Below are 25,354 nucleotides of genomic sequence, written 5' to 3'. Positions count from 1 at the left end.
GAACCAAACAACAACGTGTGCCTTTGACCAGATTAAGCACCACAATGTTTGATATAAATCGTATAAACCTTGTATTAGAACTACTAACAAGTAATGATAATGTGATGTACTTAGACTTATAGGTGAGGGTCCCAGCCCGGAAAAAGCATGCAAAGATTGCTTGGTAGAGTGGCTTCATTGATCAATCGCTCCACTTGTGCCTCGACATTCGAGTCGCCCAGTGTGCCGGCCTCTCTGCCATCTAATTTGTTCTGCACAAGAAGCAAAGCTCGCTGGGCCACTAAATTCACTGATTCCTCGCCTGAAAAAATTACCAAATGTCCAAATTAAAAAGAAAACTTTACAGGTAGTGAGTAGCTTGAGCTCACCAGATTGCTGTGATGAGTGGCCGGATTGCTTCTTTTTAAGTACACCCCAAATAAAGAGGGGATCATACAGCAAAACCTCGAGAATGGTGGTAAAAACGGACTTATATCGGCGAAGAATGTGCATAGTAGCTTCACAGGATTTGGCAAAGACTCCCTTTGTACCACAGATTCCCATTGGTGCCACAAAGTCGCGAGTCAACCGGAAGGGAACGGTCTCTGGTGTCGTCTGGATTTTGCCCTGCTCAAAGGCAATCCCTGAAAAATTAGCACAAACATTGTCATTAGCATGAGCATAAACATTTCCATTTAATATCCACGCATATATTGTGAAAATGATGCACCTACCAAAATCGATATGAATGACCTCAGCTGTCTGCTGGTCAATTAATATATTTTGTGTGTGCCGATCACCCAGTCCAAGGACGTAGCCCACCATTGAGGTGGTGGCCACGCTATTGGTGTAGGCCAACCGCCTCTCAAACCAGACGCCTGGAATCGGGAACTTCTCCAGCAGGAAGTAATGAAAAACGGGTTTAATATTCTCGCATATTCGCTTGTAAATGGCATATCGCGCGTCCTTGGCAAACTTAAGGTGATCCTGCAAATTAAAAAAAATAATAATTATAAGAACAACGAAATTCTCTTATTTCGAATGAAACGCACAGAGGACAATTTGCGGCACTTGTTGTTATTCCAGTCGTTTGGACGGTATCGCGCATGCGCCCCTCCTTTTCCCTCTACAACCAAATAATGACCCACAGGAACCGAATTGGTGCACCACTCCAGGATGCCACTACGCATGGATAGTGGGGTGACCTTATAGGTGCGCAACTTCAGCTTACGCTCGATAAATTCGGAGTCCTGGTTGAGCAAATCGTTGACGATGCCGAAAACCTGCTGCATCACGGCATCCTGCCGTAGATCATCCTTTCCCTTGACCAGTTGCGCCCGAATTTTACCATCAGAGCACACGCACATAATTTTAACAGGCGCATTTAATCCCCCACACTGTGTAGTCTCGTTGTTCCACTTGACGACGCCTGAGTGAAGTGAGATTTTGTTATTCAAGGCTTAACTATCAGTATTCGGTTTCTAGACCTACTTATTATATTGTACTCCTTGCTGGGCTTAACAGGCAACTCGAGGGTCGGGCAATGTACGGCATTGAGATTTCGCCAGCGCCTCACCTTGTCAAACTGCTTGTTGCGGACGGAATCCGACACTGGCCTGTTATCATCCGTCTTTCCTTCGTTGGCAAAAGTTATGAGTGCTGTGAAAGAACTAGCCTTAGCCAAGTAATTGAAAACAATGTAAGAGCGATTCGTTTACCTGGCAGCAGCGACTCCAGCTGCTTGCAGCATTCCCCCGCTGTGACATTCTTTTCGCATATCATAGCAATAATCTTACGTGCAATTCCTGATCGCTCTGTATTGCTGTTCTCGCCATCCAGGTGGGCAAACACAAGGGGATACAGCTGGTAGAATGTATGATACGGATGATCTGTGCCACATTGCACCAAAAGGTCTGTCAGCCCTTTAAGCAGGCTTGTGTTTTTTGAGTTAAGGCGCGCGGTTAGTTGGTTGGCGGCACAGATGAATTTGTAACTGGGCACTGTAAGGATCTCCTCCTTGATACACTCCTGGCACTGTTTACTGGTTGCGTTGGTGAACCACAGCGAGATGATGCGATAGATGGCAGCACTGGAAAAGCTGCTATCCAGTCGACAATACGCCATATAGTTGCGCAACGCAAGGCACAGGTACTCTGTCAGTTTCTCTTCAATCTGATTTAGCTGCCGCTCATCCAAACTAGCGTAACGTTTCATCTGCACGGAGATGATGCGCCGGTCTTGGTTCTCGCGCTGGGTCACCTTTTCCGCCGTCTGGCGGTTCTGTTCGATGATATCTTGCAGCGTTTTATACTCCTGCGAATGCCGGTAATCATGTAGTTGCTGGTACTCCCGATCAGCATACTTTGCAATCGTTGCATAGGCAGCCGTTCGGTGCTTACTGGCGAAGGCATCAAGCTGATTCCAATCGAAGATGTCCCGATACTTTTCGCTCAGCGTCTGGCGGTGCAGCACAAAATCATCAATCAGCTTAAGCGAATTATTGAAGTTGTGAGACTGGACCCAACTCAAAGTCTCTGCATTGCAGTCTAAGAGGAACTCGCCTTGCATCCGGAGTGCAGGAACTCGTTGGACGCAGTACACAAAGTCATTATTGTTGGTCACATAGTCCAAAATGGCTTTAGCAATTTGTTGGTTGCCCATCTTCAGATTGATTTCGGCATCTTCCAGTAGAACACTTATCTATAATAGTATGCAATTAACAACATATGTAGAATGGATTTAAATTTATATATAATTAGGTAACCTTGGTGGACTCCCTAATATTAGGAAGCTCCCGCAAAGTAGCTGTGTACTTGGCTGCCAGATTTAACTTGCCAGCGCTTTTGCACTCCTCAATTCCCTTCATTAGGTACGTGCTAATGGGATCCTTTTGATAGAACTCGGTCATTCTGCGACTAGCTCTTGTTCCCGCCAACTTCAGCAAAGCAATCTGATGTGCAATCACGTATTCCTTACAAGAAAAATTTCCGTACTTAAGCTCCAATTCCGTTTGCCATTTCTTAAAAATCTTGGTCGTCAAAGCAGGATCCAGTTGAGAGCCAAATTGGATCTGAAGTGTGAAAAACCCCAAGGATCAGTAAAGCATATCGCCGAATTCCCAAATCACCATCACCTGGCAAAACTCCTCTGCTTGTTGAAGAGAACACAGCCACGTTAGGTATTTGTACACACTCTGCAGGCACTCCACGCTGATCTCCATCAAAATGTCGCGCACACAGCTATAGGCCATTTCGATGGCCGACAAGCTGTTCTCTTCCTCCCGCTGGCCAATACTTCTGAGGGCAACGAAGTGATGCCGCTTGAACTCTTGCTCCAGATTAAGCGATGTTCTAACAGTCGTCAGATTTTGCTGATGCTTTGCGTCTGTTAGCGAATCCCACTGCCCAAGGCGCCAAAATATTTCGTAGTCGGGTTCAATGTTCTGGTGCTGCTGGAGTTTGGCAAAAGACCACAAACCATTTCCTTTCATTATGTCTATGCAAAGTTGACCACTGGCCCTGTCCAAGTGGTCCGACTCCAACAAAATGGTAGATAGATTGCTACCGCGGCCAAGGAAATCTAGACGGGAGCGCATGGGATTGACAAAGCCCGGAATGGCATCTAGGCATCCAATAGATTCATATGCCTGGAACGAACGCATCCATGTCTTAGATTATATTCAACCATAGGTATTTCTTACCTTTTTGGCGCAGTCTTGAAAGCATTCGTTGTCCAAGAAGTTGGCTTTGCTCTTAGGACTTTCTGCGCAGGCCCAGAGCTCTAGGTACATTATGCTTAGGAAATAGGCCTGACAGTGATTGCTAGCCATAACCACGTTGCTCAGATTGATGGGTATGGTCCTGTCATAAGGAAAGTACAAAAAGTTATACACGTATTTATTCTTTATAAACATAAATTACCAATTATTAAAGATTCGTATGTACTCGCAAATATGCAGAAACTTCTTAATGGCTCTTTTATTGCGAAAGATCTCCTGGGAGTTCGGTGCCGTCGCACTATTAAAACCTTCAAAGAAGTAATCCAGCATCTGGGACAGACTCTCCACGTGATCTAGGCTGTTTTCCAGTAGTAATTTAATGAAAGGTAGCAGACAGGTCTTGGCAAAGACGAAAGAAGTGGCGGCCAGTTTATCGAATCCCAGCCAGCCACACATTTGAAACACTTTTGAGACAAAGGCGCACATCCAAGGCTCGTAGCTTAGGCTTTTCGTTGCTTCAAGTGTTGACAGCCAATCGATGCGACGAATTTGTTTATTAGAATGCAGAAAAGTCGATGTAGTTGACTTGTCAACGAAGATTCTTAAATTTTTATAGTGTGCTATGAATTAAACATATTGCAAAATGATCTGTATATAATTGCAATTTAAATCTAATTACCCATAATATTTGATCCAGGCTTACTATTAACCACCTGAATGGCTACGGACACAAGACCCTCGTGAGTTTTGGGATCGAATTGGAATAAGGATGTATCCAACATCTGGCAGACAACTCCAAGGAAGTCTTCCATGGGCTCAGCGTCTGACTGCATTAAAAGGAGACAATTTAAAAGTGGCGGTCGTGAAGTTGTTAACTTACCTTATTAAGCGCTTCAAAATCGGTCTGAAAATAGTACGAAACTGTGGATATTTTAAGCGGTCCAATTTGAGCCAAGCACTTTAGGGAATCAATGCTAATTGTCTTACTATGCGCGTCCCGAGACATCTGAATGAGCTTGTTAATTACCCCAAACAAAAGTTTTTCATGCTCTTGCACTTTGTCCTTGTGCTCGGCAATCTTTATAAAATTCTTCATATTTTTATAGTTTTTAAAATATTAACTTAATATTTAAACTCACATATGTTCTCAGATCGCGCAATCTCTCTGGCGTTGGACTTAACAGAAAGGAGCGCAAATAGTTGGCGACATCCGCCCTGTCCATATTGGGTTGACCAGACTTGCAATCCTCTCGCAGAGGTTTAAGAAACTCGCAGTCCGTGGTCTCTTCCAAAAAGGAATTTAGGTTGATCTGGTCTTTCTTTGATTGCAAAATTAGCATTACTATTGATATGGTCTTTTCTCTAACTTCTTTCGCTTCGCAGGAAAGTTGGAAATTGCTTAATAGCTTAGCTATATCTCCGAAATGGCTTTGGAAATCATCCAAGCTGAAGCTGGGTTTGTTTAGCAAAAGTTCCAGAAATGTCAGAGCAGCCATTTGGACGCGAATGAACTTTGCTGAAATAAGACCGCGTTAGGTAATGCTTAAGATTCTCTACATTTTTATGCAACTTACTGTGGATCAAAAACCGAACCACAAAATACCAAATGTCGCGAACAAAGAAGGAGCACTGGATAACTATGGTTTCATTTTTTTGGGCCGCATCATGGACAGCATCTGCCACTTCACAATAGAGGAAGAACTCATGCAAGGCCTGACTAGAAAACGAGGCTGAATAGCAGTTGGTCTTCAAGCGTCCAAAAATATCGACCAACACACGAGAATGTTTGATTTGAAGCGTACTCATGGATTGGATTCGACTGTCCACCGAAGACCTCATTTCAGGGTCCTAAATGAACAAGTGTTAGACGACACATCTGAAATGGCTTACCAGATACCTACAATGTGAAAGTTAAGACACTTGAAAAGCGACTCTCCAGTCAGACTATACCAGCTGGGTGTTCTGTTGCACGGCGCAAAGGAAGAAAACAATCTCAGCATTTCCTGCGGATCGTGCAGCAAGCTTATCACATAACACAGGATATCCAAATCAAGATCTACATCTGTGGCATTCAGTTGAGAGTAACTAAGATTTTCCGACAATATCTGGAGATGTTCCTTAAAGTTCTGGCCTTCGCTTTCGTTGCACGAGCTGTTTTTGATCAGTAAAAATGCAGCCACTATCGGAAGGGCCAGCTGAAGAATAAAACTTGTTATTTAGTTATAAAAAAAAAACTTGTTTCGGATTTACCTCCTCGCTGATGGATTTACTGCATCGTTCTATATCCTCTGTTTTACCATATAGAAAGGTATAAGCCATGATTTCACTAGCATGGGCTTTGCGAAATTCACTCTTCGTTGGATAACACAGAAAATAGGGAAACCTGATAAAGAGTGAGATGTAAATCTAACATTCTTTGAACTTGTTTAAATATCTCACTTGGAAATGGGCCAGCGCTTGGAGCTCCAGTGGTGAAGAAGAATGCCCGAAAATGGTCGGATAAGATCACGTACTGTTTGTCCATGGCAGGAAGCCGTACTCTGCAGAGAAATAAACTCCCCTGGAATTGGATGTAATCACGTAACTGAAACTGGTATTACGGAGCTTACTCACTTTCAGTTAGCCTGCGCAGGGCACAGTGATAAAGCAGCTCCTTTAGAGCTATCTCTTGGTGGAATGAGCTGCGCAGAAATATGGCAATAAGCATTTGTACGATTAACGCATTGCTGTTTTGAATGGCATCCTCGTTGTTGTACTAAATATCAAATAGGAATTAATGTGTAGCTAGGCATTAAGACTTGCAATTACCGACCGTCAGTTTCTTAAACTCAATGCTCTCGTACAACTCCTGGCAGAAATCCCAGTGAGTCTGAGAATGACCAATGGCATCGCTGGTGACGCAATTAGATTCGAGTAGAATGGTGAATGTAAAGAGTGTGGCAAAGCGCACTTCCAAAGTGGGCATGGTGATGAATTTCGCAGTGGACTTGCATATCACAGCAAAGTTCTCGAGAAGGTAGATGTCCGGACACTGCTGAGCAATCAATCCCACGCAACGCACAATTTTGGCAGTTAATTGTGATGTGTAGGACTTCTTAATAGCAATCCTTAAAAGGGAGTTAAGGGCCATAAGCATGTCGTCCAAATCATTTTCTTTATTCCATACGAAGTGAAAAATCGCTGGAATAAAATTAATTAATTGTATTGTGTGACTTGTTCGATTTTATATCAGCTCACTGGGCATTTGTTGAACCACTTTATCCATAATTTCCGCATCCTGGTGATGGTGCTGAAAAAGGGTCTTCAGTTTGCTCACTAACCAAGTGCTAGATGCTTCAGAAATGGTTTGGCAGCTGCATAGCATCTTAAAGAGTTCTTCAAATTACTTCTGTTTTGGTTACGATATCACTCTTACCTTGGTCACAATGAGCACATCCTGTGGATGCCAACGCATCGTTACCTTTGCTATGTGCTCGAATGCTTCATCCCGGTGCGAATTGTACGCACAAAGGCCAGCCAAAATATTGAGGCACAGACGCGTTATTGTTCCATGATCCGCATCCACAAATCGCTCCCTCTGCATGGCTAAAATATTTAAGTCCTCAATTATTAAAGCCATAAAATAATAAAAAAAAACTTCATTACAATGCAACTTAAGGGCAGCGCCAACAAATTCAACCAACATTTCTATGGGTTGCCTCTCCAAATAATTACGTAAGACTGAATTCGTTCTGAATACATCAAGTACATAGATTTCTAGGCGTAAAATCTCCGGTAAATCGCTCTTATCTAGCATCTCAGAGCCGTTCGCCTTGAGCTGGAACTGAATTGGGCTTTAGAAAACGAGGTTCTGAAATGTTATCCATTTTGCACCCACCTCAATGTGGCTGAGATATAGTCCAATTCTTTTTATCAGAGGGCAACCAGTAAAGGTATCTGCATCGAAAACCTTGTAATGCAAAAGCCTTTCTAGTGTGCAGGTCAACTTCAATAAACTATTCAGGTTTTTTAGTATTGCTGCGGGGTTGTTCTCCTTCGCGATCTCAAAGTTGAGGCTCCGCATTAGGCATTCATAATTGGATTGAATCAAACAATTCTTAATTTCGCTCTGAACTTGAGTGATTGACTCAAACGGAATGGCGTAGTCCTTGTCAAAGCAAATAAGCTGCTCGTTGTATTTGTAGGCCAAAAGATTGCGTTCGGTGGAAGCAAGGATATGCTCTCGTCGAGAGATCTGCTGCAATTGCTGCACATCCAAAAAGTTTATAATGCTGATTGCAAACGTATCTGCCTGTAGCTGGGCATCAATACTCTCAATATTGTGTATCATCTGGGCGGCGATGAATCTATCCACACTACCGTAGGCCCAAGCTATGATAGGTTCTAAATCAGCGGACGCTTTGTCCTGACCAAATTTCTCAGCATGGATAAAGATCTCGCGAATTGTCTCCAAGCACTCGTTGCGTTTTAACATCTCAGTTGAGATTATATTGTTAAGCAGCGTGCTGGACATCTTTTGATTCAGTTTATTGTGTCTAATCAGCATTTGCAGCACCAATTGCTTTTCCTTGATCTCGTCACTGTTTATGGTCGTCTCTGAAATGAGCTGGTTTGCCATCTGACTCCAAAGATCGCCCAGAAAATCTTCCCGAATAGATTTCGACTGCAAAAGCTCCTGTTCTTTGGTCAAAAGGTTAGCCAGGCATAACCTAATATTCCGGAGATTTCTCGCATTTCCGTACATTTGCATTATTTCCGCCACGGTGGTTAGTGCCGTCTGGTAGTTGGCCACATTTAGGATCACACTGCTCAGCTGAAGTATCTCAGTGAAGATCGCAAGCCAGACGTCATTAAAGGTGTTTTCCTTTTTGTCGATCAGGCTAAATATAGTTTCCATTTTATCAGCAAGTTTCGGGATTTTTTTCGGCGCATCACCTTCCCTATTTTCATCGATCTTTTTCGTCTCCAAGTGCCACAGCACCTGCAAATAAAAATATATATTTTAAGTGAAATTACTAATTAATTAATATTACTAGCTCATACAGCTTACTATATACATAACCAGGGCAGACATCTTGATGAAGGGGTCGGAGAACTTGTTATTGCTCAGTTGTGCGTTCTTACAGCGAGTCCAGGAATTCTTACGGATTTCCACATTGACAATAGTTTTGAGCCGCAGTAGAGTTTGCGGCCACTTCTCATGAACCGGCACACCGAGAGTATTAAAGTCCGATTTATCCATTTTAAGATACATAGAATGGAGCGACTTTGAAACGCACTGAAAAAAAAGATTTCTGGTGTCGTCCCGGAAGGCATCCTCCTCATGGTACTCGCATAGTTTGGGTAGAATCTCCTGCATGTGAACGTTCAATTGGTGGTTGTAGTTGACAGCGAGCTGGAAGATTGTTCCAAAGTATTTATCATGATCTAAATATTTCTTCACAGTCACACCTCTTCTGCAAATATCAAGTAAACGCGAACAATCTCAGTTTTTCTGGCTCCAAATGCGGAGAGCGCAAAGCTGCTAAGCTCTGGCAGATATTCTACTAGATCCACGTGCAGCTGAACCCGGTCCTTGGCCAAAGTGACGGTTTTTGTGATGCATTTCAGTATTCTGGTTCGCAGAGCCTCCTCCATATCGACATTCAGTTCAAAAAGGTAGGACAGAATTCCTATAATACAGTGGTACAGTTAAAAAGAGTCACTTCTTGACCACGAAATCACTTACTGCTGTATTCGTTAATTTTCAGGTCGCGCACATAGCTGTCCGATGAGTAAATGCCCTTTTCCAGTAGACTAAGAATGCGGTCTCCAAAATACTTGACCACCACTCGCATCTTAATCCCATCCTCAAATGCACCAAAGATGCTTGTCTTGGCCAGAAAGTGTCCATTTCCGGCGGTCTGTTTCCCCGCTGCAAATCACATATTAGCTTTACGAACGAGTTCAAGTGTTTGGGAGTTACCTTCCAAGTTGAACTGTGTGATCTTCTCGAGGACATTATCGTACAGGTAGTTTTTTCCCGCCAGCGTCTTGAATACTTTTTCGTTTGCATCCTCAAGATTTGCAGCTTGCTGTAATAAGGGCAAAACTTATTGATCGAACTGATTGTTTAAATATTATGGGTAAAAACCTTAAAAAGAGCCTCCTTCGACGCATCAAAGATTGTGGTCCAGGATAGATCACAAGTTTTGCTAAGAAACAACTTATCAAAATCCGCTCGGCAGCTTGAGAGCTTTTCATCCAGCTGCTGGATGCCCTTGTTTCGGCTGGGTGCCTTTCCCGATTGAAGATCCCCGAGGATGCGCTGGATTTCATTTAGAAGTGCACTCATCCTAGCTGCCCGGCATCACCTGTTGTCATTGGATGCTCTAATCCAATAGTTATTAAACTAAACATAAACTTATCTCTCAAATCGTACTTAGAGTGACCTTTCCGAGAGCGCCAAAAAATACCAAGGTTAATATGAGCAGTGTAAACATGAAAACTTTGCTGTTAAATGTCATGTCCGTTAAACAATCAATTATATATTGATATTGCCTAGATACGGTCAAATTAGGAATAGTATTTTCAATATTAACTAAAAATAGCAACATTTGAGTGTTGGAGCTGATTTTTTTGGCCGAAGTCGCTTTACAGTGAACTTTACAGTTTTGGTATGAACATTTTGCATCAATATTTTCAGACGTCTGTGTGAAAAAGTTATTAGGGTGAACAGATATAAAACTGTTTTGCTGTTGCACTTATGGGAAATTAGCACCAAAGGCATTTCAAAGTTTGGTAACACTTGTGCTAGTATATAAAAGGCTTTCGCAAATTTTTTACGGGTGTATTTCAGAGAAAACGCCAGCCAGTTTGATCGAAGGTGCGGCATATTAAAAGTGAAGTAGCAATTAAACGGTTATATTTTAGTACTTTCTAAGAAACAACACACAAGGTAAGCGTTTATTTACATTTTCTTATTTATTTTGTTGTAAGAAGTGCGACCAACTTGATTTAAATTGCCGGAAAAGAATGTAGAAGCTAACCACGTGTTTTTCGTTGCCCTTTACTATTTAATCAATACCCGCATAGTAGGCAAAGTTTCTCGAACTTTCGACCCCCAGTGAGTAACGCTTCGATGTACACTCACATACATAATTGCATATGTGCATTTACGAGTACCTCTTATATGCAGTGGAAGGGTAATTAGGCAAATGAACATTCTAGAAACTGAAAAGTCTGACTAATTGCATATTGACACTTAAATGCTTGATTACGCTTATCTGGAATATTCCACTGGAAAATGTGCCGCTTCACACTAACACTGCAGCCACAGACCTCTTTCGTCTGTGTGTCTGAGAGAAAACTTGCGTCATCCGTTGCGGGGTCTTGACATTGTTTTTCTGTTTTATTGTTTCTGTTTCCAATAAATCAATGTCCAAATTACTCATCGTAATTGCTTATTTATTTGGAGTGCCATTGCACTTCGGCTGGAATATTCCAGTTTGGAAAAAATGTGCGGCTTCCCCACGCACACACACATGCGAGCATGTGTTGGAATAATTGTTTCTATAGAAACATGTTAGATTCACACCCAAACAGCCGTCTACCATAAACAATATTTAAAAATAGAACGTAGATTCATAAGTTTATACTTTATGCGGGTTTCTATAAAATATACTTAGCTAAAAACACGTTGCCAACCGGCATCCAAAGTGCGAGCACGTGTGTGTTTGTGAGCGGGTAAAACTAACACACGCAAAGCGACACTGTGGTTGTCCCTTTCGCACGCATCGCACGAATCACCCTCCAAAATGACCTGGCTTCAGCAGCGTGGTTTTTTTTATGTACGTATGTACATACATACGCATGTGTGTGTGCTGGCGCGCGTGTTTGCGTTTTTAGCATTCCAGAATTTTCGCCTTTGTCCATGCGGGTTCTTCACTTTTTTGCGCACTTTGCAGAAAAAGGTGGCAGCTGCTCGGCCGCCATTTATAATTCTCTTTGATCCAGCATTGATCTTGCTACCTACTAGCCATTTTTATGAAACTGATGGCATTAGTCATCGTTCGTGATTCGGCGACTTTGGCAAGCCGTTTTAGATAAACATGCGGCATAAATGGCACGATGAAAACGACATGTTCGCTGTAAAAGGCGAAATAAGATGGCGTTTTCACTAGGAAACCGAAATGTGTTCTGCTTTTGCCTTGGTTGTTATGGGAATGCATTTAGCAACCCCCAAATACACGGGAAAAATAGAACAATCAATATTTAATCAGATTCAAAGGTTTCTGTTTCTATACCACTTTGCCATCTCAGCAAACGTTGAATTTTCCATCTATAAGAATTGTAGTATCTCAGTATCACTTTTTCACTGGCAATCTTTGTATCGTTTTGAGCACTGTTTTATATTTTTTTTTGTATATAAGTCGAGAAAAGGAAAAACTAATTGAAACATACCATTGTAATCCATTTTCCAGATGTCTAAAGCTCCTGCTGTTGGTATTGATTTGGGCACCACCTACTCGTGCGTGGGCGTGTTCCAGCATGGCAAGGTCGAGATCATCGCCAACGACCAGGGTAATCGTACCACTCCATCCTATGTTGCCTTCACCGATACGGAGCGTCTGATCGGAGACGCCGCCAAGAACCAGGTGGCGATGAACCCGACCCAGACTATCTTCGACGCCAAGCGCTTGATTGGTCGCAAGTTCGATGACGCCGCTGTGCAGTCGGACATGAAGCACTGGCCCTTCGAGGTGGTCAGCGCCGATGGCAAGCCCAAGATCGAGGTGACCTACAAGGACGAGAAGAAGACCTTCTTCCCCGAGGAGATCTCCTCGATGGTGCTCACCAAGATGAAGGAGACCGCCGAGGCCTATCTGGGCAAGACTGTGACCAACGCGGTCATCACCGTGCCGGCCTACTTCAACGACTCTCAGCGTCAGGCGACCAAGGACGCCGGCACCATCGCTGGTCTGAACGTGCTGCGTATCATCAACGAGCCCACAGCCGCTGCTATTGCTTACGGTCTGGACAAGAAGGCTGTTGGAGAGCGCAACGTGCTCATCTTCGATCTGGGCGGCGGCACCTTTGATGTGTCCATCCTGTCGATCGATGACGGTATCTTTGAGGTCAAGTCCACGGCCGGAGACACGCATTTGGGTGGTGAGGACTTCGACAACCGTCTGGTCACCCACTTCGTGCAGGAGTTCAAGCGCAAGCACAAGAAGGATCTGACCACCAACAAGCGTGCTCTGCGTCGTCTGCGCACCGCTTGCGAGCGTGCAAAGCGTACCCTTTCGTCCTCCACCCAGGCCAGCATTGAGATCGACTCTCTGTTCGAGGGTACCGACTTCTACACCTCGATTACTCGTGCCCGTTTCGAGGAGTTGAACGCTGATCTGTTCCGCAGCACCATGGACCCCGTGGAGAAGGCTCTGCGTGACGCCAAGCTGGACAAGTCGGTCATCCACGATATTGTGCTGGTCGGTGGCTCCACCCGTATCCCCAAGGTCCAGCGCCTGCTGCAGGATCTGTTCAACGGCAAGGAGCTGAACAAGTCGATCAACCCCGATGAGGCTGTGGCCTACGGTGCTGCCGTCCAGGCCGCCATTCTGCACGGCGACAAGTCGCAGGAGGTGCAGGATCTGCTGCTGCTCGATGTGACCCCTCTGTCTCTGGGTATCGAAACCGCTGGCGGTGTGATGAGCGTGCTGATCAAGCGTAACACCACCATCCCGACCAAGCAGACCCAGACCTTCACCACCTACTCCGACAACCAGCCCGGTGTGCTGATCCAGGTGTACGAGGGCGAGCGTGCCATGACCAAGGACAACAACCTGCTCGGCAAGTTCGAGCTGTCGGGCATTCCCCCCGCACCTCGTGGTGTGCCCCAGATCGAGGTCACCTTCGACATCGATGCCAACGGTATCCTCAACGTGACTGCCCTGGAGCGTTCGACCAACAAGGAGAACAAGATCACCATCACCAACGACAAGGGTCGTCTCTCCAAGGAGGACATCGAGCGCATGGTCAACGAGGCCGAGAAGTACCGCAACGAGGATGAGAAGCAGAAGGAGACCATTGCCGCCAAGAACAGCCTCGAGTCTTACTGCTTCAACATGAAGGCCACCCTCGACGAGGACAACCTGAAGACCAAGATCTCGGACTCTGACCGCACCACCATCCTGGACAAGTGCAACGAGACCATCAAGTGGCTGGATGCCAACCAGCTGGCTGACAAGGAGGAGTACGAGCACCGCCAGAAGGAACTGGAGGGTGTGTGCAACCCAATCATCACCAAGCTGTACCAGAGCGCCGGTGGTGCTCCCGGTGGCATGCCCGGCGGTCCCGGAGGTATGCCCGGAGCGGCTGGAGCCGCTGGCGCTGCCGGAGCCGGCGGTGCTGGCCCCACCATCGAGGAGGTCGACTAAACCATTCACCCACACCTCAATGCAACCATACAGTAACAGTTCTCCAAACAATTTACCAACCAAACACAGTAGAAGAGTTGCTTAAACAAACTTGGATTCTAAATTAGAAACTCGCCAAACATTAAACAAAACTGAACACCCTCAACTACAAACGGGTCAAACGACAACTGCTCCCGTAGTTCATTTATATAAATTATAAATTCATACTAGAACAAAACCAAACACACTGCTCCATAATAGTATATATTATATTATTGTCATCGATCGATCATCCAAACAATATTTGCTTGTACTTGAATTCAATAAATAAATTTGAGAATTGCAAAAGCTGGTGTTTTACTGCGCAGTTGAATTTATTTCAGCTTTAAAGGAACTTGGTGAAATATGTTAATTTTATCGGCTGTGCTTTTTTTTGTTCATATAGGATAGCATGTGTACAATACGTGGCAACCCATGTTTAGGTAGTAGCTGATAAGGAGTGATAAGGGGTCGCTTGTTTCTAGAAAAAGAGTGGGTTTGTTTGTTTAATATAGTAAGGGAGGAACTGTTTTTGCTATTACATCTACTAAGACTATCAACGAAAAACAAATACAGTTTTTCTTGTATAATTATTTTGAAGAAATCTATATACTTTTTGATTTGTTATTGAAAACCGTTAGTGGAGAGAGCATGTAGCTATAAAGAAAAGGGGCAGCCACACCCATCATTCTGGATTAATCTTTATGTAGTAAATAGACAATTAGTCACTCCATTAAAGAACCATCTAGACTGTTCTATCCGAATGAAACTGACGTGGCAGAAACATCTAGAGGCTTAAGTAAACATTTTGAGCGGCCAAGAAATATAAACCAAACTGTTGGGTCATTGAAATCTCTTAAAATGCGTGACTTCAGTTGCTAGAAAGGTCTAATCAACCCAGGCAAAGTTGGGATCCTTTTCCGGCTTTTGAGGTAGGTTCACAGAACCTACCACCGGTAACTCGCTGTTGTTGGATCTGTACAGGCCACCACTGATGCTCCTCCGGGCAGGGATTCGGCGGTTGAAGACGTTGCCTGCCGTCTTGGACTTGAAGTTTATGTCGGAGGGCGACTGCCCGGCGTCCACTTTTAGGTTGGCTCGCGGACCACTCACCTGCTCCAGGTAGGATTGCCACTGCTGCAATTTGTCCTCTGCCGCTCGCAGCTGATCTATGCTGCGCTCGTGGCCAGGATTGATGCCGATGGGCTGGATGCCGGCGATTTCCTTAAGATCCACCTTAATGGGCGCCAAAGCTGAGATGGCTCGCGATAAACCGATTTGAGAGTGCCGAATTCGGTGCTCGGTTAGATCGGCGCCTAGCAGCTCCTCGTGTGGATCCATGCGAATGGGTATAATCTTGTTGATCACATACAGTAGCAGAAAGGTGGAGCAGACGCCCCAACAGACCAAGCAGAACGCCGAGAGCGTTTGAATGCCCAGCAGATACCAGTCGCCGCCCTTGAATAGACCACTGCGTCCGTTGGTCGTGTCCAGGGGAACGGGATTATCCGCAAACAGTCCCACGGCTATTACGCCCCAGATGCCGCAAACTCCGTGCACCGCACTCGCTCCCACGGGGTCATCCACGCCCATGCGATCAAAAAGCGGCATGGCCAGCACGCAGAACAGCGAGCCAATGGCTCCGATTACGAGGGCTTCCCAGGCGCGGTACAAGAAACAGCCGGCCGTTATGGACACCAGGGAGCCGAGCACTCCATTGATCAGATCCATGATGTCCATGCCGCCTCCATGGCGCCAAAACGAATAGCTATGTGAAAGCATAAAACTCATACGAAGTTATGAAGGCCGCTCATTCTAAATGGATTTGATTTAACTTACATGGAGCTGGTGAACCCGCCTCCGAAAGATCCCATCATGGTCATAACGGCGGCTCGGGCCGCGTACTGCCACTTTGCCCCACTAACGCCATAGGTGCTGCCCGAGTTGAAGGCCAACCAGCCCCACCAGAGCACAAACAGACCCATACACGCGTTGACAGGATTGCCCAATGGCAGCGGGTCATATCCCTCGGAATAACGACCCAGCCTAGGGCCCAACATGGCGGCCGAGGCGAAGGCGGATGCGCCTCCAATCAGATGCACTGGTCCACTGCCGGCGATATCCACAGCGCCCAGCTTGTTGAGGAATCCGTGCTCGCCCCACACCCAACCAGCGGGAATGCAGTACACAACGGTGTTCAGGAAGGAGAACAGGCAGTATGCCTTGAAGTTGCAACTGGAAGGATATACAACAAGATGGTAACCCGCACACAGATGCACCATGGTTACCCACCGTTCAGCCATGGCGCCGCTGACAATCGTTGTGGCCGTGGTGGCAAACGACAGTTGGAACAGGAAGGCGGCAAAGATCTGTCCCATCAGGGCATCGCCCACCGGCGGATCTAGCATGAAGTCCCCAATGGCGATGAATGGATTGGAGAGTGGACCGCGGCCGAAGCTCATTCCGTAGCCAAAGAGCCAGTAAGTAAATCCGCCCAGAACAATGTCAATCACGTTCTTCATCATAATGTTCACCTCGTTCTTGATGCTCACACAACCAGACTCCAGCATACCGAATCCCGTTTGCATGGTGAAGATGATGAAGGAGGAGGTGAGGACCCAGTTGGTGTCCTCCACGGAGAGGTCATACAGACCGGGAATCACATAGTTGCTGTGATTCCTCGGAGCTCCCACTGTGCCGTTGTTCATGTCCGTTTGGCTTGTCGGGCGATTGAAAACTGCCAAAACAGATAGGAAATCGGGTGGCGAATACAAATACCTTTGAACATGAATGTTAAAAATTACCCGCATTTGATTTAAATGCAACTTAATCGTCGTTCAGCAATCGTAGATTATTCACTATGCGTGTTTTTTGCGACCCCACTAATCTGTTGTTGGTTGCTTGCGGCCCCTTAAGTTTTAAACTTGACACTGGGTTGCATGCACCGCGTGCATTGTGCAAATTTAATGAGTGTATTTCAAGTGAATTGAATTTAACTATCAGTCGAACTCCACGCTCTGGCTGTTTGAATGCGTCAAGAAATTAAAATCTATTTTAAACTCGCGAAGTTTTAGTTGATTTTCAGGACGTCTAAAGTCATTTTCAGCGGTTCTCCGACAAACATCGCCTAGTTTTGGGATTTTGTAATGTCTACAATCCATCCTAATCCTATAATAGATAAAACGTAATCGCTATTCAAAGTTTATTCCAAAAAAGTATGCTACACTTATATAAAAAGGATTTCAAAAGCAAAAAATATAAATAAATGCATACAGAAATTATTAATATTAAATGAATTAAGTACCAAGTTTAAGTGACCGTTACATTTTTCAAGTTACCGTTACCACCACCCACCAAAAGGTTTGGCTCAGCCCTGGAACCGGTTCCTGGCGACCAGCCACGATAACGGTACCGAGATCGCCAGCCCTGGAACGTAATGTCTGTGCGAAAACTCCCGTTCGGTTCGTCGTCGTCGGTGGTTGTTGGTATTGCTCGAACGTTCGCAAAAAACTGTTGGAAATATTTGTTGGATACAAGTTTTGTGGCAAACTGAGCAAGTTTTCATTAATTGTGGCGTGCTGAGTGCTAACTAACGCGTGCAATATGTATTTTTTGGCATTGCTTGCGTTCATTGGAAATGCCAAAGGTAACGGTTCCAAGTGGGAAAAATCTGGTGTGAAAAATTTGATACACATACACACATATACACATGCGGGCCCATGCAATTTCAGCCCCATATCCTTGTTATAAGTGAATATCTGCAATGGGTACAAGGATTAACTCCTTGACAACGCACAGCAAAAAGGTTTTTCATGCTAAATGTATTTCGATTCCTTGGCTCCTTCTGCGTTCTGCGATAATTGGAAATATGGTCCATGGCCACACAGCTCGCAATTTATGGGACACGGGCCACACACACACACTTTGGCAGGGCACACCAATACCAGCCCACATGCTCGCTCTTTTTCTGCAAAGCTAAAGCATAGAGAAGAGAGAGGAGAGAGAAAAGTGCGTGGGAGAAAAGGGGGCACAGCATAACGGCTTTTGGGTGGGGAAATGGCAATACGAAGGAAGTGGCCTGCAAAATTTCGCCTTGCTCTGCGCTGAAAGAAAAGTGGATGTGCTTATATTTTAATAGTACCAATAGTTAGTTTTTTTTTCAATATTTAACTTATTTTAAAATATCAAGGTATTCTAGGAGTATCAGAACTAAAACATAATTGTTTTATTTCGATTTCATGTTTCCTATGTTTCCAAGTGTAACACACACAACGACTTGCAGACCTGTATGTGTGGAGCTGGTGGGCGATTGTTTGGGGGTGTGTGTGTATGGTGTTTATTTTTTGCATGTATACTTGCCTCGTCTGTATGGGTGTGAACTGGGCATGTGTTTGTCTCGCGTGTATGTATTTACTGCACACACACACACTCGAACGCAAGTTTCACTTGGAAACTCTCGAATAAAAGGCAAACTTTTTTTGTATGTGATGTTTTTCCGATTTTTTTCCTTGCGGGGGCGTAACGCACGCCTGTTTGCCATTTTCGTTCGTGCGTTTCCTGCCCAGAAATTTGCCTTCCTGCTGCACACGCATGTATATTTTGTCAATACATATGCAGTTCGCGTCTGTGTGGGCGGGTGTGCATGTACACACATATATTTGTTTTTAATTTGAATTTCCTTTTGCTGTTTAGCATTTAAATGATGTCGAAAATGTTATGCGTTTGCATTTAATTTCATTCAAGTGATAAATATTGTGGTCCATGCATCCTCCGCTCCCTTCTCCCGTGTCCCATTCTTTGCTGAGAGTATTTACAGCACCTGCTGCACTGTGGCAATGCTCTTGAGTGTGTATGTGTGATTTGGTGGCCCAATGCTAAATCAGCAAAGGCGAAAGTTGGTCAAGTGTGTCAAAATAAAGAATTCAGCTAGCATCGGGCGTGCATTATAGGTGCAAATATATACGTTCGTTTCGATTCTATTCAAGCACATACATATGTATGCCCTACAAGGTTCTTAGTCAAGTATTTTGTTGACCACAATACTGAAAATAATTAGGCCATTTGCTCAACTAAATCTTGAAATAATGTTTTTAGTATTTATTAATTTATCAAAGTGGTTTCTAAAATGTGGTATTTATAAAATATGTGTGAAACTAAAATGATAAAATTACAATAGCGCAACAAAATATGCTCTAAAAATTAAAACATTCTTAAAACAGTACTTAACAGTACTTTTAGGTACATAACCTTGAATAAAGCCGTTAGTTTTGGTGATTTTCATTAATTTACCAACGACCTTATGTTAATCAAAAAAAGAATTTTCGGATTATAAGTGAAATATCATTACAATAGAGTAGTTGGAATATTCGAATATTTTCGTTTACGGATTAAATCCAATGAATTCAAATTTAATTCTCTTTCCCAGATGGAAATGCGGTGAGCTCAAGCCTGATCCCCGGCGGCTCCTGCCGCGACTACAATGGAAAGATGTACGAGACTGGCATGCACTATATGCCAGGACCCGACTCATGCCGCCTGTGCATCTGCGACAGCGGACTGCCCAAGGCGTGCAAGATGGTGCTCTGCGAGGCGTTCAGCAAGTGCAAGTCCTTTCAGACGGTGGGCAGCGGCAACAACTGCTGCGAGGTGATCTGCCTGGACGATCAGTTCAGCGATGGGAGCACCGACTTTGGCATTTGACTGGTGGCCAGTGGCATCACGGCCACGCTGTCCTTGTCGCTGCTGTTCTTTCTGGTGAATCGCCTGAGGCAGCGCAAGATGCGGGCGCGGGAGAATCGCCAGAATGCCGAGGATCAGCGCAGTATTGTGGGCAGCATAGGGTAAGTGTCCTTTTAAGCCTCTTCCTTTCCAGACGCTCTAATGTCCTTCTAATGTCCGTGCAGCTACATAGCCGGGAACATGGGCTACATGGAGGGTAATCTGAGTGCCATCGATTATTCCTACAGCGGCGCCGCCACCCACTATCCCTTGTGGAAGCCGCATTTTCCGCGTGGTGAGGCTCCCCCGCCGTACGAGGAGGCGGTGGCCATCTCCCAGGCGGAGGCCCTAAGTGCCCAGTGCACCGTCAGCCTGCCGGCGAGTTCACAGCGAACGGTGGCCACTGTCAGCCAACAGCAACAACAGGCGGTGGCCCAGGCACAAGCCCAGGCTCAAGCACAGGCCCAAGCCCAGCAACAGCAACAGATCCAGGCCCAGGTGCAGGCCCATCAGCATCTCCAGCAGCACACTCTGCAACTGCATACTCAGCCGCAGCAGCACCACCAGCCGTACAGCCAGCAGCTGGTGGCTCATCCGCATCCACAGCATCCGCATTCTGCGGCCAATGTGCTGCCCCAGTCAAACCAGTACACACAGAGCACCACCAACTTAATTAACATCAACATCAATAGTGGCGGGGTGACCACCATAGCCACCGGGGAGAATCACCAGCCGCCTTATAGCCTGCAGAGTGATCACCAACTCAGTCTGGAACAGCAGCAGCAGCAACAGCAACAGCAACATCAACAGCAGCAGCAGCAGCATCTTATACAGCCGCCGGTCAGCAGTGGATCCATTTGCCTTCAGGCAATGCCCAAGCCGCCAGTCTCCGCCGAGTGCAGTTACAAGAATTGCCACCTTAACATTAGCGCTAGTGTTACTACTGCGGCGGCCAGCTCCAGTTCGGCGGCTTATACGGCTGGCCGAAGGACAACTCCCCGGGGATCCCAGGAGTTGCTTCATCAGTTGCCACAGCAGCAACAGCAACAGCAGCAACAGTATCTAACAGTAGCCGATGTGGAGATAAATGCTAGTGCCAGTGCCGCAAGTTATCATACCCTGCCAGCCAGTAGTGGGGAACTCATGGCCACACCCACACACTCCCAAGTGCTGCAGCATCAACAACAGCAGCATCAGCAGCACCAGCAGCAGCAGCAGCAGCAACATCTGCTGGCGGCCATATCCTCGCCAGGCATGGAGATACTGCAGCCTTTAGAGATAGCTACAATCTCGTCGGCACCTGCCTGCAGCACAGCGGATTCGGTGACTCAGACCACACAAATGCCTCTGCACGGAACGCTGAAGAACAGCCAGCCACAGCAGATGAGCAAGACACCCTCTAGTTCGAGGCGCTATCACCGCACTATTCCGCGCTACTTTGCCGTTGCCGACCCTCTCCAGCTGAAGCCCAAGACCAGCAGTAGTGCAACATCCACTGGCGATAAGCAGCAGGCCAGTAAGAAGCCCATGTGCCAGTGCCCCATTCAGCACGTGCCCATGTCGTATATGGGCAGCACGGCCAATGCGAATGCTTTCTTGAGCGGAGCCGGCAAACTTTTCGCCGGCAACTCGAGCAGCAGCAGCACTTCAACCCCGACCTGTTCCCTGTCACCAGGAGCGGCGGCAACCGGTGGAGTTCGTCATGCGGCCACTTTGTCCTACGGGCAACGAGCTAAGTCCTCGTCGAACTTGCAGGCGCAGGATCTGATAACGGCAGCTGCTTCGGGTGGTGGAACTTTGAGACGAAGTGGCTGTGGACACGAACCCAAGATAGCCACCATCTCCAAGCAGGTGGGCGATGAGACGCATCATGGCCATGCGGGATCTAGTGGTGGAGTCAACGTGTCGGCCATCATACCCCCGCCCCCGCTGCAGCATCCCGAAGAGGTATCTGCCCCGCCAATTGTTCTGGGTCGCGTGCAGAAGAGATCCTCCAGCAATTCTGCCGAAAGGGGGAGGAGCTCCAGCGGAGGAGGTAGTGGCGGACGCAGTGTGTCTAGTGGCAGCGGTGGCGATTCCCTCTCCAGCGTCTATTTGAATCGAAAGGTGAGTTCGAAATGTAAGTAATCCCTTTGTGAGAGCTTGACATGGCGGGGAATGAATCGGATGCTAAATTGAAAAGGGACTTTATCGGATTTTGATTAGTGCATACAAGGCATATGGATATCTTTGGTTTCATTCCTCGATTTCTGCTTTCCTAGGTGCTTCTGCTAATCCAGCTTTATTTTCCAGGTTGATGCCTACTTGAGTTTGACGCAGAAACAGCAGCAACATTTCTTTAACCAGCAACATCAGCAGCAGCAGCCAGATCCGAGCAATCCGACTTTACCACCGAAACTCTACAAAAGCCTAACGAATTTAAAGAGCGCCACCGTGGTCAGCACATCCTCGTCCTCCTGCTCGTCCGGCAGCGGGAACAACAACGCCGTGGCCACCATTTACACGCTGAGCAAGCCGGCAACCAGTGGCCAGCGCAAGGAGCAGACTCCATCGCTGACCCTGCCGCCGGCCAGTCCTGCCGCAGGAACCGGCGAGAAGCTGGCCAGCGGCAAGATCAACTCGAGCACCTTTTACCCGTTGGCCAATCACGTGACCTACACCCTGCCCAAGCACATCAGCGGCAAAGTGTCGTTGAACAGCACCATCAACAGTGTGGTCAGCAAGGTGCCCTCGGTGATCAGCATTCCGCCGGTGGAGAACAACAATCCGGGTGGCCAGACAGGAGTGCCGGCCAAGAGCACCACACTGCCAAAGATCCTGCGCGTGAAACGGGACACATCTTCGGGATCGGGAGGAGGAGGGACTGCCACAAGTCTGGCGATTGCCCACTGCCAAATGCCCAGTTACCCGCTGACGACGAAGGCCACCACCGGAGGAGGATCGAGCGGACGGTCGCCCAGCAAACAGCTACCCGTGTGTACCACCTCGAAGAACTGCCTGAACCCCAAGGAGCACTTCCTGCCCAACGACACCAGTCTAGACGATGACTACCTGAGCGAGTGCGAGAACTGTAAGATTGCGCAGAGCGCCAAGTACTACTTGGATGCGGAAATGAGCGGAGGCGGCGGCGGATCCGCCAACTCTCACCAAGAGACAATGACGCTGCAGCGGAAGTCGCTGGAGGAGACCAAGGAGGAGCCCATGGAAAGCTACTACCGCAGCTCGCACACTCTGCCCAGCAATGCAAAAAAGCATGGGTGAGTTTAAACAAATCACCGAGTATTAGCCAGTTAAAGTTGTTGAATTAAATAGTTTACTAGAAACTAAAGGTTACGAGCAAGTGAATTAGTAATTTAAATTGGTTTTATATCCCAATTTCCCATACGTTAGCAAGAATAACAACCGGGAGAAGTGGCAGGTCTCGACGATTCCAGCCGCCAGCTCGTCGGATGAGGATATCAACGAATGAGATTTAAGCCATTTTCTTTAAGATGCCCGATCCCCGGCCAGAAGAGCATCCTAAAGAAAACGCAGGCTCCAAAACCACACGAGACCCAACTCCCCGCCCCCGGAAGGCTAATCAACTTAGGTAACCAACCAATTGCTGCTGCAAAGAGAGATAGATCCTGTATATAAGAATATTAAGCGTACTTAGAACTACATAAAATCGTGTCATTAAATATTTGTAGACGGTAACCAACTGATTGTTAGATTAAACCATGACTAATGATACTCAACCCAAAAGCGGCATATAAATCTGCGTGTTTGTTATGCACCTGTATATCTTTGTACGTATGTAATTGAATCTGTACCATACGATATGATATGAAACGATAGAATAAGCAAAGTTAGAGCGGGCATAAAATCAATTATAACCAATGCATTATGAAGATACTAGCGGAACTGTTGAATACTTAGCGTATATGAAATTGATCATTAAGATGTCAAACCCTACTGCCATCTGCCATTTTGCCAACGTTAACTGTCAATAACTGTGTATGTATGTAATATTTAAATAATGAATGTAAGAAAGTAAAGTTTTTATATACAACTAAAGGAAGCTGACCAAAAATTCAACGTATTTCCCTGCTGCTCATTCCCAAGATGCACACACATTGCACATACGAACTCTAGAGTAAATCAATTGACATATACATACATACATACATACATAAATAGAGGAAACCATAGGATACGAATTTAAATTGAAAGCTCATCACCATTTCATTCCCGCTTTATATAAAACGTCGGCGTGCATATGTCGACGGACAGATGCTTTTCCAACTTCTAAATTTCCATCTTTTCCCAGTCAAATCAATGAATGTACCATATAAAATGAAACTGCATACATCAGTATCAGTGTATCTAGGTGTAAGAAATCGTTTCCAGTCGTTTTTGTGTGGGGTTTAATAGACATTAGACGGTTTCCTGATCGATAACGAAGGACTTGCTAGAGAATAACTTTCGTGTACTTCTTGAATTGGGCGGGTCCTAGACAGTCTAATGCCAACGATATAAGCACGATATAATTATACTTGGAATGTACATGGAAAACAGGTAAAGGAGCAAGAGAGTCCCACAAGAAATGGCCGAATGAATTGTTTAATTCGATCAATTTGAAAAACTAGTAACCACACTAAGCCAGGTGTTACTCAAGCAATTAGTCAAAGCCAGAGATACCCCCGAATAGATACTACAGAGTAAGTTATCCTGGTTTGCCTTGCCCTCAGTTCTTCTCTAATTTAATCTAAGTAATCCTTCTTATGACACAATGATGAGGAAGACGTGCTCGAGAACGGTTCTTGTTCCGCTTTTGGTTGTAATAGATCTCTGACCTAAAAACTGTATTGTGTTCAACGGATGCTCAAAATAGCTATGTATATTCCGAACGGACCGACAAGCATGAATTGTACAATTTGTTGTTTAAGTTCGGATATTATGTATGTATGTTCAACGAAGACTTGACTCTGTTATCAAATGCTCAAAGCGTGTACTGACCACAACGCAATCGTGTTCCCCAGTTACGGGGGCGTAATTTAGCAAACTAAAATTACAAGTATTACAGAAATTACTCAATAGTATTAACGAACGAAATCAAACGTTTTTCAATATACTTATTAGTGAGAGTCATTTATCAAAATTTAGTTTCAACCGCAAAACCAAAACGACATATGTACATCACGGCTAAGTACGAATTTTTATTCAATAAGCTATATTTACTAATAAACGAAGTCTCAAGAAACCAAATATTAAACTAACACGTACTTGGTAATAGTAGTTTAAAATTACAAAAAGATAAAAATACATTAAAATTAAATTAGTGTGCTATAGTTAAAACAAATTTACCAAATCGAAAAAAAAACGTTTCAAAAATTATTCAACACAATTGATGTCGACGTCGAGTACCGACTGCTGACGGACATTGTGTTTCAAAAACGATATTGAGATTTGTATGAATAATTGCTTAAACAGAATATTACGAGTATCAATGTGTTATTGAACA

The 25,354-nt window shown here is 45.4% G+C and overlaps 4 protein-coding genes across 4 annotated transcripts; 2 read left to right on the top strand and 2 right to left on the bottom strand.

Annotated features, from left to right (window-relative positions):
- Positions 1 to 54: 54 nt before the first annotated feature.
- LOC122620823 (serine/threonine-protein kinase ATM) lies at positions 55 to 10,107 on the bottom strand. Its single transcript, XM_043798460.1, has 28 exons — positions 9,831 to 10,107; positions 9,663 to 9,771; positions 9,426 to 9,611; positions 9,149 to 9,369; positions 8,748 to 9,092; positions 7,575 to 8,678; positions 7,343 to 7,520; positions 7,113 to 7,282; positions 6,935 to 7,061; positions 6,510 to 6,877; positions 6,311 to 6,452; positions 6,137 to 6,257; positions 5,948 to 6,080; positions 5,599 to 5,892; positions 5,272 to 5,545; positions 4,837 to 5,213; positions 4,578 to 4,775; positions 4,377 to 4,524; positions 3,900 to 4,317; positions 3,680 to 3,839; positions 3,113 to 3,625; positions 2,744 to 3,049; positions 1,698 to 2,679; positions 1,471 to 1,638; positions 1,032 to 1,408; positions 714 to 966; positions 369 to 623; positions 55 to 301 (listed from the first exon to the last, which is right to left on the bottom strand). Exons 1-28 carry the CDS (start codon positions 10,029 to 10,031, stop codon positions 117 to 119), a joined length of 8,313 nt encoding a protein of 2,770 aa, XP_043654395.1. The 5' UTR covers positions 10,032 to 10,107; the 3' UTR covers positions 55 to 116.
- A 376-nt stretch (positions 10,108 to 10,483) lies between these two features.
- LOC122619594 (heat shock 70 kDa protein cognate 4) lies at positions 10,484 to 14,442 on the top strand. The gene is made up of 2 exons (XM_043796616.1): positions 10,484 to 10,634; positions 12,160 to 14,442. Exon 2 carries the CDS (start codon positions 12,160 to 12,162, stop codon positions 14,113 to 14,115), a length of 1,956 nt encoding a protein of 651 aa, XP_043652551.1. The 5' UTR covers positions 10,484 to 10,634; the 3' UTR covers positions 14,116 to 14,442.
- Positions 14,443 to 15,021: 579 nt separating this feature from the next.
- On the bottom strand, positions 15,022 to 16,841 carry LOC122621791 (putative ammonium transporter 3). Its single transcript, XM_043799768.1, has 3 exons — positions 16,426 to 16,841; positions 15,973 to 16,368; positions 15,022 to 15,901 (listed from the first exon to the last, which is right to left on the bottom strand). The coding sequence occupies exons 1-3, from the start codon at positions 16,839 to 16,841 to the stop codon at positions 15,022 to 15,024; spliced, it is 1,692 nt and encodes a 563-aa protein (XP_043655703.1).
- A 791-nt stretch (positions 16,842 to 17,632) lies between these two features.
- Positions 17,633 to 24,294, top strand: LOC122620739 (basic helix-loop-helix domain-containing protein USF3). The gene is given in 5 exon segments (XM_043798342.1): positions 17,633 to 17,779; positions 19,559 to 19,973; positions 20,037 to 21,957; positions 22,144 to 23,108; positions 23,242 to 24,294. Coding segments are annotated over 5 exon segments (3,423 nt in total). The 5' UTR covers positions 17,633 to 17,736; the 3' UTR covers positions 23,321 to 24,294.
- The last annotated feature ends 1,060 nt before the right edge of the window (positions 24,295 to 25,354 follow it).

The sequence above is a fragment of the Drosophila teissieri genome, chromosome 3R, assembly GCF_016746235.2.
Source record: "Drosophila teissieri strain GT53w chromosome 3R, Prin_Dtei_1.1, whole genome shotgun sequence".
Taxonomy (NCBI): domain Eukaryota; kingdom Metazoa; phylum Arthropoda; class Insecta; order Diptera; family Drosophilidae; genus Drosophila; species Drosophila teissieri.
Note: the sequence above shows the minus strand (reverse complement) of the source record. Positions and strands in the feature narration are given on the sequence as shown.

What these genes read in the sequence shown, in the direction of transcription:
- LOC122620823 (XM_043798460.1), bottom strand. Translation starts at nt 10,031, where the DNA reads ATGAGTGCACTTCTAAATGAAATCCAGCGCATCCTCGGGGATCTTCAA. An exon ending in GCCTGGATCAAATATTATGG is followed by an intron (nt 4,318 to 4,376) that starts GTAATTAGATTT and finishes TTTAATTCATAG; the next exon opens with CACACTATAAAAATTTAAGA. An exon ending in GCTGGAGTCGCTGCTGCCAG is followed by an intron (nt 1,639 to 1,697) that starts GTAAACGAATCG and finishes GTTCTTTCACAG; the next exon opens with CACTCATAACTTTTGCCAAC.
- LOC122619594 (XM_043796616.1), top strand. Translation starts at nt 12,160, where the DNA reads ATGTCTAAAGCTCCTGCTGTTGGTATTGATTTGGGCACCACCTACTCG.
- LOC122621791 (XM_043799768.1), bottom strand. Translation starts at nt 16,841, where the DNA reads ATGAACAACGGCACAGTGGGAGCTCCGAGGAATCACAGCAACTATGTG. An exon ending in AGCGGCGCCATGGCTGAACG is followed by an intron (nt 16,369 to 16,425) that starts GTGGGTAACCAT and finishes ATATCCTTCCAG; the next exon opens with TTGCAACTTCAAGGCATACT. An exon ending in GGCGGGTTCACCAGCTCCAT is followed by an intron (nt 15,902 to 15,972) that starts GTAAGTTAAATC and finishes GCTTTCACATAG; the next exon opens with CTATTCGTTTTGGCGCCATG.